This window comes from Danio rerio, chromosome 7, assembly GCF_049306965.1.
Source record: "Danio rerio strain Tuebingen ecotype United States chromosome 7, GRCz12tu, whole genome shotgun sequence".
In the NCBI taxonomy this organism is placed as follows: domain Eukaryota; kingdom Metazoa; phylum Chordata; class Actinopteri; order Cypriniformes; family Danionidae; genus Danio; species Danio rerio.
This window is the reverse complement of record NC_133182.1, coordinates 56,330,316-56,347,308: the sequence shown is the minus strand read 5'-3', so window position 1 is coordinate 56,347,308 and position 16,993 is coordinate 56,330,316. Positions and strand designations below refer to the sequence as shown.

The 16,993-nt window shown below is 35.8% G+C and overlaps 1 protein-coding gene across 3 annotated transcripts in view; it reads left to right on the top strand.

The window, feature by feature from the left end:
- The window catches only part of piezo1 (piezo type mechanosensitive ion channel component 1 (Er blood group)), a 188,287-nt gene that overhangs the window by 128,456 nt on the left and 42,838 nt on the right, over nt 1-16,993 (top strand). Inside the window, exons 13-20 of one of the 3 annotated variants that reach the window (XM_691263.10) lie at nt 898-1,003; nt 4,053-4,234; nt 4,312-4,460; nt 6,933-7,091; nt 9,308-9,414; nt 9,534-9,697; nt 11,580-11,756; nt 14,219-14,344. In XM_691263.10, the coding sequence (XP_696355.4) occupies nt 898-1,003; nt 4,053-4,234; nt 4,312-4,460; nt 6,933-7,091; nt 9,308-9,414; nt 9,534-9,697; nt 11,580-11,756; nt 14,219-14,344 (1,170 nt within the window). Of the gene's footprint in view, nt 1-897; nt 1,004-4,052; nt 4,235-4,311; nt 4,461-6,932; nt 7,092-7,287; nt 7,378-8,344; nt 8,532-9,307; nt 9,415-9,533; nt 9,698-11,579; nt 11,757-14,218; nt 14,345-16,993 lie in introns of those variants that run through there. The other 2 variants (XM_073907343.1, XM_073907344.1) reach the window with 2 other exon arrangements.

The window sequence follows — 16,993 nt, the reverse complement described above, 5'->3', positions numbered from 1 at the left end:
AAAAATTTAACAGGGGGGCTAATAATTCAGGTGGGCTTATAATTTGGACTTCAAATGTATATGTGTGTGTGTGTGTGTGTGTGTGTGTGTGTGTGTGTGTGTGTGTGTGTGGACTTACATTTTGGTAATGTGGCGGTGAAGATGCACGTTGTTTAAGCCATGCGTTATTGCATGTAATTTCTTCACAATACACCCTAATTTACCAGTATATCCAATTCGATATACTGTTCTTTTTTTATTCAAAGTACACATCTTCGAATTATCCACTTAAAATAAGCAAATCCATGAGCACAGGTGACAAACAGCAGATTCAAGTTCAACGTGGTCATTCCCGTCAAAAGAGCAGCAAAATAGCAGATAACAAACCTACATCTTCGCAGCTCACTGTCGAGTCTCTGGTCAAGCAGCTTGAAAAATTCAGAACGAACATGAATGTGTGTGTGTGTGTGTGTGTGTGTGTGTGTGTGTGTGTGTGTGTGTGTGTGTAGTATATGTATGTATATTTATTTTTATTTATTCATTCATTCATTCATTTTCAAAATCTTTCAGGTCAAACCCACCTGTTTTACCTTATCAACTTGTTAGCGCAGACTTTAAAACCTAAAATGGATGATCCAGCAAAAGGAAACATCGAAAATGTGCATCGCTGGTATGCCTCCAGGATCAGGATTGAGTAACACACTTAAAGCAAACTCTTAGAGAAACTCATTCCTAAGCATTGGGATAAAGATGACTGCAGTTAACAGTCTGAGAAATCTAAATAGAAAAGGCTTGTAGTCACTTGCTACACTTTTACACAATAAGCCCACATGATTGGTCATAATTCAGTCATGATGATGTTGCTCAATGCGCTGTGAGTAAAGTGTAAACATTGCTTCATTCTCGCTTTGTTTTCAGCTGCTGTTCACATTGACTTTCTGGCTTCTGCTGAGGCAGTCAGTGAAGGACACATTCAGCAGGAAGAAGAGTTTGACTGTGCCATTGCAGGAGGTCACAACTGGAGGTGAGCGAGAACACTGGGGGCTCTATTTTGACGGTCCATGCACAAAGTGCAAAGCGCAGGGTGCAAACGCAATAAGGGCATGTGGGAAACCAGTTTTGCTTTTTTAAAGATGAAAAAATCCACTTTGCACCATGGCGCATGGTCTAAAAGGGTTGAGCTTATTTTCTTAATGAGTTATGGGTGTGTTTTGAGAATAAGCCAATAAGAATCTCATCTCCCATTCCCTTTAAGAGTCAGTTGCGTCGCGCCATAGCGGATTTGCTATTTAAATGATGGACTTTGTAAGTGGAAAAACTGAGTGCTTCACTAGTGAGAAAACAGTTAAGAGCATCTACAGCGCAAGAATAAGAGATAAGCCTCCTCATTATTTACTTTTGCTTTCACTCTCGTGGAAAAGGAAATGTGTTGTACGCACAGACATCCATTAGCCTATAAATATATATATATATATATTTTTGTTAAGCGCAAAGATTTGTTTTAAAACTATTTCTAAATTCTGTTCTAATTTCCAGCAGACTAATAAATGAACAATAATAACGAAGCGTGTTCAAAAACCCACTTTATCCAAATACACATGCTGTGCCCCATATGGTCTAAAACCTGGCAGGTGGGCAAATCTAAAGTTGTTTTTAATAAATATAAATCTGCATATAATAAATAATACTGCTAATAATAATAATAACATTATACAAAAGCAAATTGTCATGAATAATCTGAAAAAGCGAGATGAAGAAGACATGAGAGTATGGTTTTTATATTTATGTAGGCTAGAAAATAATGTTTTGTAATATTTTAATCTTTTATATTTATATTATATTATATATATATATATATATATATATATATATATATATATATATATATATATATCCCTATTATATCCTATATATATCCTTAATATTTTAATTCTTTTTCATATGTAAAGATATTTGCGTATTGCTGTACATCTTGTGTGTATTAAGCATTGTGTAAGCGAGGCGTGCAACTAACGCGCTCTTCGCTAAATAATAGACCGGCTTTGTTCTGGTCTATTGAACAGTCTATTATAGTTTCTCAAAATACCAACGCGCCAGCAATGCACCTCAACACGCCTCCTTTTTTAGAATAGAACGCCTATGGGCGCACATATGAGCACAAATGCATTTCCTATTTAAACAGCGAGGCACAAAACTTCAAAACGACAACAATTGCGCCGCATTGTGCTGGGTGTATGATAGGGCCCTAGGATATCAATCTGATTGAGAGGGGTCTGGATGCAGACTTGGTGCAGTGCAATCTGAGCTGCATCCAATGCTTTTTAATGGGCTCACCTAGCCCCACTAATATCCTTACCCTTCACAGTGACGTCACTCACTCCATTGAGTGCATTGTGTCAGACACCGCATCGCTGAGTGATGCACTCACAGCTTGCATCATGAAGGCTGTATCAAGATACTATTGATCTGATTAGGCTTTTTTAGACATAAAAAACATAAATTGGAAATATATGAAAACAATGCTGTTTTTGTGACACAAAATAAGAGTCTGATGATGACGTAATAATAGTTTTAATAACTTTGTCCTAATAACTGATTTATTTAATCTTTACTGGCAATTTTTTAATTGTTAAAGTGTTCATTCATTAATTTTCTTTTGTGCTTATTCTTTATTAATCAGGGGTCGCGATTAATCAAATGAACCGCTAACTTATCCAGCAAATTTTTTACTCAGTGGATGCCCTTCCAGCTGGAACCCATCACTAGGAAACACCCATACATTCTCATTCAGACACATACTCTTTGGATAATTTAGCTTACCCAATTCACTTGTACTGCATGTCTTTGGTCTGTGGGTAGGCGGAGCATCCAGAGGAAACCCACGCAAACGCAGGGAGAACATGCAAACTCCACACAGAAATGCCAACTGACCCAGCTGAGATTCAACATTAACATTAACATGTAGTTGTTCATTTTTGGTTCAGTACAAAGTGCATAGATTGTTTTTGGTTGTTAAAAATGATTGTCACTTATATAAATGACTAAACTATGGTTCACTAGCTAAGTTAGGTAAATTAGGCAAGTTCCTTGCACAACAGTGTTTTGTTCTCAACCAATTAAAAAAAAAAAAAAAAAAAAAAAAAATATATATATATATATATATATATATATATATATATATATATATATATATATATATATATATATATATATATATATATATATATATATAATTTCTTAAGAGGTTATTAATTATTTAAGAGTATTATTATTCATTCATTCATTCATTTTGTGTTCGGCTGAGTGCCTTTATTAATCAGCGGTCTCCACAGCAAAATGAACCACCAACTTACCCAGCATATGTTTTTACGCAGCGGATGGCCGCAACCCAACATTGGCACCCATACACCCATACACTCTTGCATTCACACTCATACTCTACAGTCAATTTAGCTTATTTAATTCACCTGTCAGGGCATGTCAGGACTGTTGGGGAAACCTGAGCAGTGACCCAACCCCATGTTGCTCGAACAAGCCAACTTCTTGCTCCACCACTGTGACAACCCATAGTATTATTAATGCTATATTACTATAGGATTATCAATATTATCAATTATTAGTAGCTATTAATTGATGTGGACCATAATATATATATATATATATATATATATATATATATATATATATATATATATATATATATATATATATATATATATATATGTATATATATATATATGTATAATTTTGCCTTTAACTATAAATGTGATCAAAGTAAGTGTTCTATATCTCTGAAGAAATATGAAAAAGCTAAGGGGCAGTATTTTCTTTATCAGTACAATCAGTCTAGTTTTATTCGCATTTTAGTGAAACAAGACTGTAATGCATATCATGTTTTGTCAGGCTATATCATGAATGACATGCTGGAGAAAGTAAGATGTATGCACAATGGTCAAAAATGGCCATCTAACATGTGTACATAGAGAAACAACAAAAAAAGCAGCACAGTTAGATGCAAAAAATTCTTAATTTGGTTTTCTGAGTGAGACTTTGAATGTGTTTTTGTCTTTCAGAGAGCACAGGGCGAAATGAGTCGATTCTGAAGGTGTTTGGTGGGTTGGTGATGAGCCTATATGCTAAATACTGGATCTACGTGTGTGGGGGAATGTTCATCATGGTCAGCTTTGCAGGAAAGCTTGTGGCCTACAAGATCGTATACATGCTGCTGTTTCTGCTCTGCATGTGTCTCTACCAGGTACACTTTTACCAGCACACACAATGCTCCACACTGAGTGTAGTCTGCAGAAATGACAGTGAATGTGTTTGTTTTAGGTTTACTACTCTCTCTGGAGGAGGCTGCTGAAGGCTTTCTGGTGGATGGTGGTGGCCTACACCATGGTGGTGCTCATTGCAATCTACACCTTCCAGTTTGAGGACTTTCCAGGCTATTGGGGGAACTTTACTGGCTTCACAGAGCAACAGTATGTGTCTACCTGTTTTTGCAAATATTTGAGATGATTAAAGGTGCTACATGTAAATTTTTGACTCTTGTCCAGCATAAAAATACAATATTATGTTTGCAGATATTTAAGAAACATGCAAAGTGAACATTCTTGTTTATCTGAAAAACAATGCTGAATTCAGTTATTCTGCTTTGAAGATGTCCGTTACATGCCGGATAGCTGTCTTTGTTTTGGTCATTTTAACCTGCCCAATTCCACTTTAGTCAATTTTATTTCAGCACCCTGGGTTGCTTTGTTGGAAAACGTGTATTTCATTCATTCAGAATGGTGGACAGTAGCAGACTGTGAAATGAAACACAGATTCAGCGTTCCACATGAGGTTATTAATTAGCAAATTATATAAATATTACAAGCGTAAACATTAGGTGAGCAGGTTACATCGTAACCCTGTGTGCTTACAACTTGCATTACTTAGTGATGAGATTTGCAGTGATAAACAATTTGGCGGTTTGCACCAGACGAAACACGACAGACATTTAAATACAGCCATTCAGAAGCAAAGAATATGCACTCACTCACAAAATAGTAAGGTTTGTAATCTAATAAATACAAATGAAACCTTTTTAACATTATTAAATGTTGGTTTTCAGTCTAATGTTTAACTTCAAATGGCTGAGATCCGCTGCTGCTTTCAGTATACATGTCATGTAAAATGGCATTCAAGCTCACATTGTTAGCATTCAACACTGAATATAGCACATGAGGTATATCTGAGATAAACATTGTCAGTTTCCTGTTGTTCAGCTTAACATATTAATTTGAGGTGTTGGTTTGAACAAAAAATTTAATATGGTGAATATTCCTTCTATCGTGTGCCGTTGCTTTTATTTAGAAGATAATTTAAATCAGCCTTTAGGCTCGATCATCATACTCGCTCCTATTGGTCCTCAATCTGGCAACCTGTGCTAAAGTTTTATTTTGATTTTTGACAGGAATGCAATACCTAGTTTACCCATTGGAGGTCAAATTTACATACTGCATTGTGTATTGTTCAAATTGACTACCCTTTCATTATGTTTGTGGCTGGTTTTGGGAGCAAAAAAAAAAAAATGGGAGCAAAAAAAACATGAACATAACGAAAGCATTGTCAATTTGCTCAGTGTGTTGTTGAATACTTGAAAAATTTCTAAGCACTTTCCCAAAAAATGTGTTAAAATAAGAGTTGTCACCAAAAATTATTCCACTTGCTTTTTATTAATTATTTTTGCCTTCAAAACATCTAAAAAAACATCTCAACTTTTCACAGTACCATAAGAGCATCACGTTATGTGACAAGAACCAACCAATTATATGTTTTAGTATAGACATTTCAGTAAGAATAGTAGGCTAATTAACACTGCAGCACTTATTTTATTTATTTTTTTGCATAAATAAACTGGTATCAGAGCTTCTGCAAGGGTTTGTTGGTGACGGTTTCTCTAAAAGAGCAGCTAATGGTTGCTTAGATGCCATTAGAGGACTTGTTGCGCTCATCATTTTTTACACCTCTTACAGGAAATGTGAACATGTTCCCTAAAGGGTTTTAAAGCAGACTGTTTGTCTACTTATCTGTTTACTTTTTGACATTCCTAACCAGTGTACATTTTTTTTCTTTGCGAATCATACATGGAGAGATTTAAAAGAATGTTTGTGCTGCTTTTTTGAACAATGTAAAAGTATTCACTGAGTATGGTATTGTAGAGCTTTAAAAGTGGGAGGAAAAGTTTAAAAGGTCACATTAAATTGAAATAAAGTTTGTTAGTAGTCAGTATTGCTAGTTTTTAGGATATGTATAAGCTAGTGCGCAACAAAACAGTGGCAAAATTAGAGTTTATTTGAAGAAATAAACCTGATCAAAAACATACAAAGCTTGCAGTTTGTCACTTAACGCAAAAATGGATTTTTCTTACTTAGACCAAATCCCAATTCTTTTTTTGTACCCCTGAAGACCCTCTTTTTATTTGGAAATGCTGGTTGGCACATTTCCGTTTAGACGGACGCAAAAATAGAGGCACTGCTTTTCACAGTTAAACTCTGACTGGTTTTCTGAACTGCTGCGTATAGTTTCTAAATTAATCAAATCCTGTCCATATGACCATTACACAACCAGTAGATGGTAAATTTGGATGGCGGTTAAATATAAACACGCCCAGTGAGTGTGAATGGTCACAAATCATGCATTTTATGCTGTATATTGTGGACTGAGTTTTCCTGAAATGCAGTAATAACCTTAGTATTGCCGAAGAGCATTTTCATTCTAAAACTGTGCTTTAAAATGAAAACACACTAGTTTAAACCCAGCCTCAGAATGTGATTTTGTGCTAATAACAAATTAATCAAATTTTTTACTATATTTGTCATTTAAGTAACTTTATAAGTTTGTAAATGCTGTTTGAGTAATCAAGTTTATGTTATTGTTAATTCTGATTGTGAGCACATTGTTCCCTTCAGGTTGGCAGACATGGGACTGGAGACGTTTAAACTGTCTGAGCTCTTCACCAGTATTGTGATCCCGGGCTTCTTCCTGTTGGCCTGCATATTGCAGCTGCACTACTTCCATAAACCGTTCATGAAGATCACAGACCTGGAGAACGTCTCTCCCATCCACAGGCATGAGCAATACATTCACACACAATCATTCAGGATGAACTGTAATATACCCATGTATCTTTACAATGGAGAATATTTATATTAATTATTATTATTTTTATGATAATTTTATTGAGTCTTTTTTTGTTTTCATCACCGTTAAATGCGTCATTTAAAACAAGGTATTTTCTTCCAGTGGGGAGGGGCTGCAAAGGTTGTCATAGCAATGTACTGTGTTTACTCTGGACAATGATGCGCTAAGCAACTAAAATTGCTTTTCTTAGTTTGTTTATTCAGGGAAACTCAGGTATGTACTCACAAAAGTGAAAAATAAGTCTTTATCCTTGTCAAAAATATGTACTCTCACTTATTTTATGTGTTTATAGTCGAACAGTATGTATGTTATAAAAAGACATCTTAATTCTAAAGATGAGTTTTAATGATTTTTTACAGTCAGCCACCGATCAATAATATTATAGCAAAGTATCTCAGAATGTAATATTTAATAGAAAGAAAACTCAGAAATTGTAATTATGTATAAATTTATGAAAAACAAGTTATAAAGACAATATGAAGATAATATGTTGCAGTTTCAATTTGAATGATGCAACAGCAAATGTCTGATGATGATGGCAAACAAGTAGTGGTGAAAAGATTCACTGGGAAATCATACCCTTCTAAAATTACATAAAGTTCACATGAACCGTAAGCTGCAACCCTTTTTAAAAAATATTTTGTTGCAGTTCTTAGAAAATATTAAATAAGAAAACAGTTGGTGTGGCTTGTTTTTTTATACCGTGAGCTGATTGGTTGTAGTAAAGTAGGCGTTTTTATTCTGAAAGATTGGGAAAAGAGTTTTAGAGGAGATATTACAACCCAACAGACACCTGCTCCGCCATTTCTGTTTGTTGTCAAAACTGACAGCTGCAGGGATGTGGTTTAGTATGTTCTAATAATACCTAAAACAGAAGTAAACTGACAATTTAACTAAAAAAAAATAAATAAATAAATGCATTTTCTGATAAATCATCTGTTGAACTGCATCACAATCATCACTAATACTGCAGAAGACCTATTGAAACCCTCATGGACCCAAGATTCTCACAGTATTCAGTCAAACTTGGTGAAGAAAAAATCATGGTTTGGGGTTACATTCCGCATAAGGGGGTGTGCGAGAGATCTGCAAAATGAATGGCAACATCAACAACCCGAGGTATTTAGACATTTGTGATGCCCATTACATTACAAACCATAGATGAGGACAAATTCTTCAGCAGGATAGCGCTCCTTCTCATACTTCAGCCCCCACATCAAAGTTCCTGAAAGCAAAGAAGGTCAAAGTGCTTCAGGATTGCCCAGCCTAGTCAACAGACAGCAACATTATTGAGCATGTCTGGGGTAAGATGAAGGAGGAGGCATTGAAGATGAATCCAAAGCATCCTGATGATCTCTGGGAGTCCTGTAAGAACGCTTTCTTTGCCATTAGATGACTTTATTAATAAATTATTTGAGTCACTGCAGAGATGTATTGATGCAGGTGTCCAAGCTCATGAGAGTCATACACAATATTCATTTTTTTCCACTGCACCATGATTTTATATTCTATACTGGACATTATTTCTGTTAAGTGACAAGACTTTTGTCCAAGCAAAGTCAGACCTTGCTGTCCTAGTTAAATATATTAAAAATCAAGACATGGTCATAGTTTATTTTGGTAAAATAAGCATAATCTATAGGCCTTTGCCTTTTATAAAAGCCACTGCTGATATCAAATGATCAACTAGAAGTTAAGTTATTATTTGTTGTTCCTAAAACTTGGAAATGCAACAAGACTTTTGTCAGGTATTGTACATTCCTGTGCAGTCTGTCTCTGATGTCAGTACATTTTTCTATCCACGATTTGATTGGACGAGAACCACAGGACTGATTAGTCTAACATTTTAAAAACAGTAAAAAGTTTTATGAGAAGTCTTATATGAAAATAAATAGTAATAATAAATAGTAATAATTATATATATATATATATATATATATATATATATATATATATATATATATATATATATATATATATATATATATATATATATATACATACACACACACACACACACACACATTTTTATATATAGTGCACATTTTTTATCTGAAGATCTAATTCAAATTTAAAATAGGTAGTTGTCATATTAAGTTGAAAATATGTAATCAGGATGTATTTTTGTGATTTTTCCTGACAGGAAGAGAGGTATAGATAATCCAGATTTGGTTCAATCCACAGAAGAAGTGAGGCCTGAGGAGGAAGAGCTGATCGTGGATCAGGATGATTATCCATCAGAGGCTGACGGTGAGAGTAATGAAGGCTGCTTCTGTGCCATTGTTGTTCAATCAAAACAAGTTTAATATTAGTCAGTAATGCTATATGATCACCCCCAACTTTAGTGTGCATTCTTGCTCTGTTCTCAGAGGTGATACCCAGCAAGTGGGGTCTAGTGATGGACAGGCTAATGGTGTTGTCCAGGAAGTTCTCTGACACCTTGACCCATGTCCAGAGTTTCATTTGGAGAGTCCTGGAGCTGCACATCGTCAAAATTGTTGCCTTTTTTGTTGTTTGGGTGGCACTTTTGGAGGTTTGTACCTTGCATACTCTTAGGAGCCGTTCACATACTGTAGAATGTTTTTTCTCTTTAATTTGCTACTATTCTATTGTTTTTCAATGTGAACTGCTTGACATACGTGTGTGACCAGTACGCTAACTTGACTTTTAAATCAGCACACTTTGACTCCTGCATTTTTTTAAGATTCCATGTGAAGTTAAAAAGAACCATGTGCAGAACAGCTCATCACTGTCAGTTCCACAGCCCTGGACCAATCAGAAGATGAAAAAATAGAGTGCATTTCCACCAGGAGCAAGAGTACACATGAGCAGCGATGAAATGATCATTTTAGATCCAAATCTGTTTTTGCTGCACTGACTGGTTTGCTACAGAGTGTGTCTTGGCAACCTTATAGACAGGGTAAGGAGGGCCGCTGCTCCTCCACATTGAGAAAAGTCAGCTAAGGTGGCTCAGCCATCTGTTTCGGGTGGCTCCAGGATACCTACCTAGGGAGGTGTTCCTGGCATGTCCCACTGGGAGGAGGCCTTGGGGAAGACCCAGGACATGCTGGAGGGACTATGTCTCTCGGCTGGCCTGGGAATGCCTTTGGATCCCCCCAGAGGAGCTGGAGGAAGTGTCTTGGGAGAGGGAAGTCTGGAGTTCTCTCTCAAGACTGCTGCCCAGATAAGCAGATTAAAATAACATGACATGACATGATCATGCTTTAAAAAAATAATAGCACACTTTTGATGATCAAATTAAAAATGATCTGACATGAGAAAAGTTGTATAAACGTTCAAAACTTGCACAGATGCATTGAAAATGAAAAAAAAGTTCATTGTAATCAAAAAGTTATCTGTAATCAAATGTTTAAATTTAAATGGTGTAAATGAATCAGATTTAGTTGAAAATGTACATATGACGCATGGAGGACAATGCAAAAGACTTGCATTTGCTGAGTGAATCAAGGCAAAGGCAGCTTCTGCTTGACTAGTGTATTCAGCATTGAACTCCATTGTGTTATAAATGTGATTGTTTATGTTTTAATCACAATAAAAGTTCTACTGCATTAGTTAACACGATTTAAAGTAATGTTTTCTATTTTATATATATATATATATATATATATATATATATATATATATATATATATATATATATATATATATATATATATATATATATATATATATATATATATATTATGAAATACATTAGGAAATTACTCATGGCAACTTGAATGTAAAATAGTGAATGGTATATTTATTTTTTGCTTCAGGCTATTAATGATATGTGGTTTTTGGGTCTTCATTCGAAAAACTATGGAACAGAGTTTTCTAATGCATTAATAAAAAAGACAGATTTTAGTAAAACTAAAAATATAGGTTCATTATGTGTACAGACAAGCAAGAACTTAGAGTAAAATGCAAAGGAAGAATACTAAAGTTTCTCATAATATCAGTTTCTTCTGTTATTTTTTTTAATTTCAATTGCATTACATTACACAGCTGTCTGGAATACTGGTTGGTCAGTGGCAACATTTCAAGTTATAATATTTTGAGATAATAACTGTTGAATAGTGATTCATCCGGGACCAGTTTCTGCTTTGCATCACACCGCCATAACAACCTCTATTTTATCCCTATGTTATGTAGGACTGGTCCACAAAAACATTCTTTTTGAAGCTGCTGTGGCCATCACGCTTTCCATGTGCTTGCGGTGTAGATGCGCTGATCACACACCACTCATGCTTGCAGAGCCAAACCAGCATAATATTTAAGCTGATTCATAAGCTGCAGTTATTCCTGTAGTTTTTCTGCACCCCAGATAAACAGCCATCTGCTTCTGCTCTAGTTATGAGGTGATAATATGTCACTGTTTCACACTCCACTCCTCTTGTTTTCTTCATTCACAGCCATCTGCAATGAACCTGGTGCTGGTGGTGCTGTGGAGTTTCGCGATGCCGTATGGCCGCTTCAGAGCCATGGCCTCTTGTCTGTCCACCATCTGGGTTTGTGTCATCATTGTCTGCAAGATGCTGTATCAGCTCAGTGTGGTCAACCCGGCGGAGTACTCCAACAACTGCACAGCGGTCAGACATACACACATAATTTATACTTTCTTATTTGCCAGAGTAAGCATCAATATTTTTGTTGTAGGGATGGGCGATATATGACCAAAGTCTTATTTCAGATTAAGACAGATTATATTTTATTAGAACAAAATGTGGGTGACACAGTGGCTCAGAGGTTAGCACTGTTGCCTCACAGCAAAAAGGGTTGCTGGTTTGAGCCCCAGCTGGGTCAACTAGCATTTTTGTGTGGAGTTTGCATGTTCTTCCCAGGTTTGTGTGGGTTTTCTTTAAGTGCTTCGGTTTCCCCCACAGTCCAAAGACATGTGCTGTAGGTGAATTGGGTTAGCTAAATTGTTCATAGCATATGTCTGTGTTCCCTGGTCCTCCCGATTGGGGGTTGAACGTTGGGCTAACAACTCACCTCCATAAAAAAATATACATTTACAAAAGACCAATACGGTGTGGTTGAATGGCCCTGAGAGTTAAAGTAAGTAGGTTGAACAAAATGTAAATATGTATTATAGAAGTTTTCCCCTATGGAATAAAAAGTTATATATTTTATTGGTAATAATTTAAAGTTTATATGCTAGAATTTTGAAAAATGAGAAACTACAATACAATAGAGGGGTGACGCAGTGGCGCAGTAGGTAGTGCTGTCGCCTCACAGTAAGAAGGTTGCTGGGTTGCTGGTTCGAACATTGGCTCAGTTGGCATTTCTGAGTGGAGTTTGCATGTTCTCCTTGCGTTCACGTGGATTTCCTCCGGGTGCTCTGGTTTTCTCCACAGTCCAAAGACATGCGGTATAGATGAATTGGGTAGGCTAAATTATCCGTAGTGTGTGTGTGTGTGTGGATGACAAGAAAAAATGTCGCAAGACAACGACTGAATCATTGTGCGCAATTGTTGCTGTTTGTATTGGTATAATTGTAATATTTAATAACATTGTGATATTCAAGATTTCTGAACTCATACAGCACCGCTTTTTTCACTCAGAGTTTACTTTTTTCAACAGCGAGCATACAGCGTGCAACCGTTCAAATGTGAGGTGCAGCAGGCGGTTAACACGCGAGGTGCGCAGGGCGCAAAATGCTCGTGGCCGTTAGTAAATCATTCAAAAAAGGCGCCTCTCAATGCAAAAAAACGTGTTAGGTGTGATCGACCCCTTAAACACTTCTATTCAGTCTTCATGTATTTGTTGCCCCATTACAAACATATGCAGCAAATTATGCACATTAAACCAACAAGAGATACATTTAAACGGGTGGTGAATAAATGCATATATTAAACTTACATGCTTACAAAAATTGTCGTTGTAATCTCATTAGGAAACGTTGTGGCCAATCAAACAGTGTTTGGGGCATGCATATTAATGACATCGTGTTTTATTCTGATTGGTCTGTTTTTCTCTGAGATTTTACACTCAACAATGAAACAATGGTGTTTTAGGCTCACAGTGTGTAATTTTAATGTGCTGAACTCTTATTATTCAGCTTTGCTTAGGTATGTCTAGATTTCTATGTCACCTTTAAAGTGTGGGCATTTTAGTGTGGGAGTTTTTCCATAAAACCAGCTAAATAATCTGCCAATGGGGTAAGCAAAATAAGCTTGTTTTTCCTTTTGACAAAAGATGATTTTTCTTACCCCATTGGCAGATTATTTTGCTTGTTTTAAGGAAAACTCCCTTCATTTTGGCATATTATTTCTTAAACAAGACAATATGTTTTGCTTGTTTAGTAAATTGTTAATATAAGAATATTTAGATATTTGCACGAGAAACATAAGAAATTTTTTTTTTGCAATGAACAACCACCCCAAAACACCTAGCAACCTCCAAAACAACCTAGTAACCAAATAGCAACATTCTTTGAAACTACAATTCTAGCTTTTGAATGAACCAGAACTCTCATTTTTTTCATAAAAGTTTTTTTTTTAAACACATTCATGCACCAATTATTCACTTCCTCCCACACGTGTAGCAAAATTAATAACAGCAACAGAATTTGTGTGATGCTCACCTCTCCGCAGCTCCCTGTTGCTCTCATAAACTTAGCACTAATTAAACAAATACCCTCAAGCGTGGATGAAGCTAATGTGTTTAGTCTTGCATTTTATGGATGTTCGGGGAAAAAAAGTGGATTGTTTCTCTCAGGTGATTTACAAACGCTATGGCCATTCCTCAGGTTGGCTATTTAATGTTTATCGCCATATAAACAGCCAAGCTTTCCTCTTCAGAGTAATTAGCCTGTTCTGCTGACAGGATTTTGCCTCATAGCCTGAAATATGCCTAGCAGACTTGAAATGACCCTTTCGTTTCTTGCCAGCTTGTTTCTTTCCATTCAGTAAGCATGACGTGTCTTAAACAGATGTAACATGATAGCAAAGAACTATAATATTTTGGTAAACATTTCACTCTCAGTAAAGACAGAAGAATAGCAACTTGCGGGTTTACTCACTCTTTTCATGTCCATCTCTGTATTTAGCCAATGGTCAATGAGACCAGTTTAGAACCAGATGAAGTGCTGAACTCCACCCTGTATAGAGCGTCTGTGGACCCTGCCAGCTGGTTTGGTGTTAGGAAAGACGACACAGTCCTTGGTTACGTCAAGGTGAGATTTACCAATGTATAATTCAAAAATAAATACTTTTATATAAGTCTGTATCCTACTTGTACTATGTCCCAAGAAATACGTCATTTGTTTTGTGAAGAAACGGTGTAAACGTTTAAGTGTTTAAGAGAAGAGTTTGCAAGATTTAGGACATACTAATTTCTTATTAATGGACCATTATATTGCTTAGTTACATGTCCTGTCAAACATCTCGACACATCATCCACATTTTTTTTCATATTTAATGTCTTACCATACTGAAGAAGCAGCAGCAGGTTAATCTGGAGTCTGTGAATTTTTCATGCAGAGAAATCTCGTCAGGTGTTTGCAGAATTATGTATCAAGTAATTAATGTCCAAACGCCTCTCTATTAAGTTAATATTGTTGAAAAGTTCCTATTGTAATTTGGAAAATGTTATTTAAATATTTTCCAGTCGATCAAATATGAATTAATAGTCCTTAAAAATGGTCTCGCATGTCTGCCATATTTGTAGTTTAACCTTTTTTCCCCATTTGTGGTTCTAATCAAATTTACATCTAAAGCCTAATTTACACTACATGTCTTTAAACATCAGCAGACCGCTGTGTCGTTCACACTACATCACTTGATTTTGTGTCTTTACATCGCTGTGGTGTTCACACGACGTAAATGATCCACAAGAGAGTGGTCACATACTACATAATCTGATAACAACTGGTTCCCCAGTTCAAGCTACCAAACCACAGCCAATGAAATGTTGAGGGAGGAGCCATCAGAAAAAGCTGAACACTTGTGTGCTGAAGACATCACTGACAGCATTTCAAACTTTACTGAAAGCTTTCAAGGGAGCATTTAAAAACATCGTCAATCAGCTGATGCTTCAGCGGATCAATCACTCATCTGCAAGGTTCAAGTGGATAGATGTGGCTTTAACACTAGAACTACAGAGGCAGTCAGAGTTTTTGTAATTTAATAATTATTTAAAATAATACTGACATATCTATAATACCCAGACTTATGTTCCTTTAGTTACCATATTAGTCAAAATGACTGTATGCATGTCTTCTACTTTTCACTATGACTTTAAATATACATTTCTTTTTTAGCAACGTACTGCTAACAAAAACATAACTTTCTTATAGCAAAAGCATAAATTTTCTTTAAATATGAATTTCAAAACAGCATATTCTGTGCTCGAAATTGCTCCCTTATATAAAAGTGAAAATTAAAGCAAGGCTCAGATCTTTGTGGGTGTTCTAGTAGCTTAACTAGTAAACCCAGAGTGAAGCGAGTGCATCGATGCCCATTTTGGCCACAATCACAGACATTTCTATTGAGCTCATCAACACAACAGCCATTGACTCTCATTGGCTGCAGCTAGTCACTAAATCTGACTTCACGTGGGGTCGAGTTGGCCGACTGCACTGGAATATTTAGCATGCTAGACATTGGAGTTTCTTCTCCGATGTGTCGGTGATGTGTTAGTGAGCCTCTTTGATGCGTTGTTCAGTAGTTCATACATAAAGACTGCAGAGCGAAACCCACATTGACCTTAAAATCGTGTTGTGTGAACTCGGCTGAAAGTGTCATGTATTATGGCCAATATTAGCTATTACACTACACATAGATCTGTACTTTGAATTATAAATGGGTAATGTTATAATACTCATTTAAACATAGTATAATTTTGATATACAAATTATAGAATACTATTCAGGATGCATAGTAGGGAATTGTGACAGCATTTATAAGCATTACAGCTTAACCTATTTTAACTTTATTTTTATTTAATAAAGTAAAAAATCTGGAAACATTGAAATGTTTCATATTCTCTATAAATGTGTGTATTCTTAACTCCTTTTTTTTGGTAAAGATATATTAAAAGTCTTAGGTGTACCAAGAATGTTTCTGTAAAGATTCAGCTCAAAATATCTCACACCTCACTTAAATTATCATGTTGTAAATGTTTTGGGTGGAAGTACAAAATGTGTATCTCTTGAAATGCAAATGAGCTGCTGCTCCCCACCTCTTTACCAGAAGTGGGTGGAGCATTTACACCTTGAGCTTCAGTTACTCCGCCCACTACAAACAAAACACCTATGTGCATTTTAAAGGCTTGGCAATTTAAACTCTTGAAATTGATGACAGTCTGATGTGATGACAGTGTGTTTTCTGAGTGCATAGACATAAAGCACACACTAAAGCTAAATTAATCTGTAAGTTCTCTTTTACATCAGCCATCAAAAGCACACACACAAAAATTTAGTTTAAATTAAGTTAACTTAATTTTAGTTATGTCTATGAATGTAAAATGATGGAGGCAACTCAATAAGAAGTTATTTTAATCTATTGTGTATGTTTCCGAAAGAAAACAAACCACTACGTTCAAGACATCAGCAGACTTATATACAGACAGCATAATGAGACATGAAAATAAACAAGAGTTTCAGGAACACAATGATCTCAATCACAGCCAAGCAGACTCTCAACTGGTTTCAGAGAAAGAAAATAAAGCTGTTACTATGGCCCAGCCAATCACCTGACCTGACTCTAATAGAAAATAAGAACTAAAGATCAGAGTTGAGAGATAAAAACCAACAGAACATCAAAATTTTTTACAAACTATTGAAGTCTGGGAAAACAAAACTTAAACTGAACAATACATGAGA